The sequence below is a fragment of the Brienomyrus brachyistius genome, chromosome 4 (assembly GCF_023856365.1).
Source record: "Brienomyrus brachyistius isolate T26 chromosome 4, BBRACH_0.4, whole genome shotgun sequence".
Lineage (NCBI taxonomy): Eukaryota > Metazoa > Chordata > Actinopteri > Osteoglossiformes > Mormyridae > Brienomyrus > Brienomyrus brachyistius.
The window spans coordinates 4,918,795-4,922,634 of record NC_064536.1 but is presented as its reverse complement, the minus strand read 5'-3'; the positions used below and the strand labels follow the sequence as shown (position 1 = coordinate 4,922,634).

At 40.5% G+C, this 3,840-nt stretch overlaps 1 protein-coding gene across 1 annotated transcript; it reads right to left on the bottom strand.

Moving 5' to 3' along the window:
- Positions 1–1,905: 1,905 nt before the first annotated feature.
- zgc:92591 (uncharacterized protein LOC436997 homolog) lies at positions 1,906–2,725 on the bottom strand. Its single transcript, XM_049011197.1, has 3 exons — positions 2,535–2,725; positions 2,329–2,447; positions 1,906–2,246 (listed from the first exon to the last, which is right to left on the bottom strand). The coding sequence occupies exons 2-3, from the start codon at positions 2,443–2,445 to the stop codon at positions 2,010–2,012; spliced, it is 354 nt and encodes a 117-aa protein (XP_048867154.1). The 5' UTR covers positions 2,446–2,447; positions 2,535–2,725; the 3' UTR covers positions 1,906–2,009.
- Positions 2,726–3,840: the final 1,115 nt, after the last annotated feature.

Genomic DNA, 3,840 nt, shown 5'->3' with positions numbered 1-3,840 from the left:
TTGGGTGCGTCTTTCATACAAACAGCTGTGCATCCGTCAGCAGCAACGATGCAGGCATGTGCCCTTTATGTAGGACCACAGGATTATGTTGCTGAATACAGTTTTGACACACGCAGCTATGTCGTTAAGCTATGTTCATTAGTGCATTGTTCTGTGCTGTGGTGCCTATTTACACCAAAGATTTAATATGCTAATAGCAGCAGATGGTCTAGTTTTACAGGATCTGAACCTTTTTCAGTGACCAAGTTCCGTGGGCAGTGGTGGCTTAATGGTTAGGGTAGTGCACTTGTAATTGAAAGATTGCTAGTATGAACCCCTAACCAGCTAGGTACTGCTCCCTGGATGCTGAATTAGCTGCCCCCTGCTATGTCATGATGCCACCTATGCGTTAAATGCAGAGGACACATTTGTCGTGGTGTGTCAACACTGATAATCTAATTCACCTCTGATAGTAGCAGTTGTAGCATGTTTGTGGACGTTAACTTGAATCGCTCCCATAAGTATCCAATTATGTAAATTGATTGCGTTTAAAATTGCAAAATAATGTTACTTTGTGTTAAGTGTCTCAGCAATGGACTGTCATGTTCCACCACAGCAGAGGATCTGTGACCAAACGGGATTTGTTTCCTGGGAGAACTTTCTTCTGCAAAAGTACCTAGCAGACAATCCGAACTAACTAGCCTATCCCAGATAATCTCCAACATAACTGGTCTTAACTTTGTCCAGCTGTGTTGAACCTTCAATCACAAATTGAAATATGCAGTTTTTTATTGTTAACAAAATGAATAAACAAAATTGATAGTTAGGATAATTTGATGCCACTTTACTATAGACTATCCTTATAAAAGTTTATAATCAGGTTATTAATTAGGTTGTAGTATTTGGTAAATGATTAATAGACAATTATAAGTAATTTTTTGGTAATGAGTTACTACCATTTTATAAGGGGAGTCTAATTATAAATGTGGTAGAGATAGTTTATATAAAGTCAGATAAATGAATCTTTTGTTTGGTAGCTCATTTTTGGACGACTTCATAGGAATTACTTTCTGAATAGTGTGTGATTCATCCATTCATTCATTCAATTACACAGCAGCATAGCCCCGAATCGGAAGTGTTCTATGGCATCGATCCTTTAACGTCTGCACATTCTACTTAAAGACATGAGTGGCATAGAAGGGCAACCCAGCTTCCACCAAAAATCTGTCAAACCTTTCTGTGAAATGTCCAGCAGTAAAAATGTGATCTGGGGCAGAAATGCGTGATATTAAAATGACACCCGAATGTAAATAATCACAGTTGCATCAAAATGTTGGATGAAAGTATCATTACGTTTTTTGTAAAATGTAAATCTTCCTACATTAGTCGGGCTGAATGTCCGACTTGTGGTCGTATTGAAAACAAAAGTGCAACACCAGAGATATCTTACAGTATGTGTTTAACTCGGGGCAAATCTGCAGAGGCCTTGGTGTATGAGTCAGTCTCTTGTTTTTGCAGCTCTATCAAGCCACAGTACAAGTTAATCAGGCCTTACAGAAACACTCAGAAAGCAATATGAGCCCCAAAAAAAAAAAAAAAAAAAAAAAAAAAACATTTAGACCTGTCCTGGGGAAAGAATCACTTTTCCGGGTGGTGAGAGGTGGTTTGTAAGTGCCTTAATGTCAACAAAAACAAGGGAAGCCATTTGTAGGTGCTTTCAGTTTCCCTCAGGCTTCCATTGGGTTTTCTAATAAATATTTTAAACACCAAAATAGAAGTTTAGAGGAATCAAACCCCATTCCACTGTGTTAAGATGGCTCCAAAGATACTCCTTGACATTTATAGAGTTCGGTGAAACCAGAACCAGTAAGTCATCTTTCCAATGGGACCTTCCATCTAATTATATCCAAGTACTCAGTTATCACCTTGAGAATTTTGAGAATGTTTTATTTCAAGAGCCAAAAGGCAAACAAGTGCGCAAGTAGCTGGAGGCGTTGCGATCGCTGCAGTTCAGGAAACACGCCGGCGTTTCACTTGGAGCTGGTGTATTTGGTCACGGCCTTGGTCCCCTCGGAGACGGCGTGCTTGGCCAGCTCCCCCGGCAGCAGCAGGCGCACGGCAGTCTGCACCTCCCGGCTGGTGATGGTGGACCGCTTGTTGTACTGAGTGAGGCGCGACGCCTCGGTGGCGATCCGCTCGAACACGTCGTTGACGAAGGAGTTCATGATGCTCATGGCCCGGCTGGAGATGCCGGTATCCGGGTGAACCTTAAGGTGCAGGTTAAGGCATGATCTTAAATACGTCGCTACGACGTAGCCTAAATTCGACAGTAGTCTCATCAGTAAATACCTGCTTCAGGACTTTGTAGATGTACACCGAATAGGTCTCCCTTCGCTTCACCTTTTTCTTAGACGACTTCCGGTCCCCGGGAGCCTTTCCTTTCTTTTTTGCAACGTTATTGCTCATAGCTGAAAAATCAAATCGGATAAAGTTTATGTGTAGTACATGTCGGATGCTCAAAATGTTTTTGCTTACAAAGGGGAAAAATAGCCAACCTTCTATGATACGGTGCTTTTTAAGCTGCCAAACCTATGTGAGTTTCAAACGATTGTCCACGTTTCCTAGAACTAAATCCGCTTTTGTATTGTCTTTAATTTATTAATTAGCAAATCAAAGTAGGATGTGATTAGGATATTTATCACGGCGTTTCAAAGTAATTGGCAAACTTGTTTTTACCCTTTAATGAGCTCTTGAAAAAATGTCGAAAGCCTTGATTGCGCAGGGAACGCGTCTCATGGTAAAATGTTAGCACGTGGTCGCTTTTTAATTGCTTTCCTACCACTGACAGCGCTTCAACAATCCGTATGACGTGCAGTGACCTTAACTACCTGCAGGTGTCACGCTTGTAGCGCATTCTGGTCCATGTATCGATTATTCTGTATTTTGGATACACCTGAAGAAAACCCACCACAAACCATATTAACAGAAAATCTGGTAAAAACGCGCTCTTTCACTTTACTTGGAAAATTCTCTTTACATACAGTAAGCTTTATGCCGGTTTTCTACAATGTTCTTCATAACAATTCTCTTTCGGACGGGATTGTCTGGCGTACGTACTATTCAGTAATGTCTAGTAATCTTTTCACGTTACTGTTTAATCATATGCTTTAATACTTACGGTAGATGTTGTAATAAATATGAAACATTTAAATTAATCACCTTTTAATGGTAAACAAGCAAGCAGAAACAGACAACCTTTATTACAGATTACAACGATGACATATAGAACTTTCTATATGAAAATGACTGATTGTGTAGCTACTGAATCTACACTGAAACCGAACTCTTAATAGCGTCGGAAGAGGACATGAGAAACACCATATGTGCTCATGCATCATCACTGTCTAAGCATGGAAAATGTATCAGGAGCTGATCTGAGCTCGTGAACACTACTAATGCAGTTACTGATCATTACGGGCTCTATAGTGCAGCCGTATCACATATTTTCTACCCATAACACTTTGCATCGTCGGCTTTTAGAAAAAGTGGCAGGGGAGTGTATGCAATTTACCAGCGCTTACTTAAGCCGTCATCACGCATGCATTTCAGACTCGGGTTTTTTTTTTTTTTTTTTTTTGTGGTTCCGCAGAGCTTTAGAGAATTCTCTGTCTAGGGCCAGACGTGACAGCTGTGATATAAGAAATTAGACTTTGACACACACGCGGTTCATGGAATTATAATGCACTGTCAAGTTATAAGCTTGGGAAGCATTAAACCAGCCTGATACCTGACAGAATACGATAACCCATTGAGATGTTCGAACCATTTCTTCCATTGCTACCTTTTAAAGCAATCATCTGC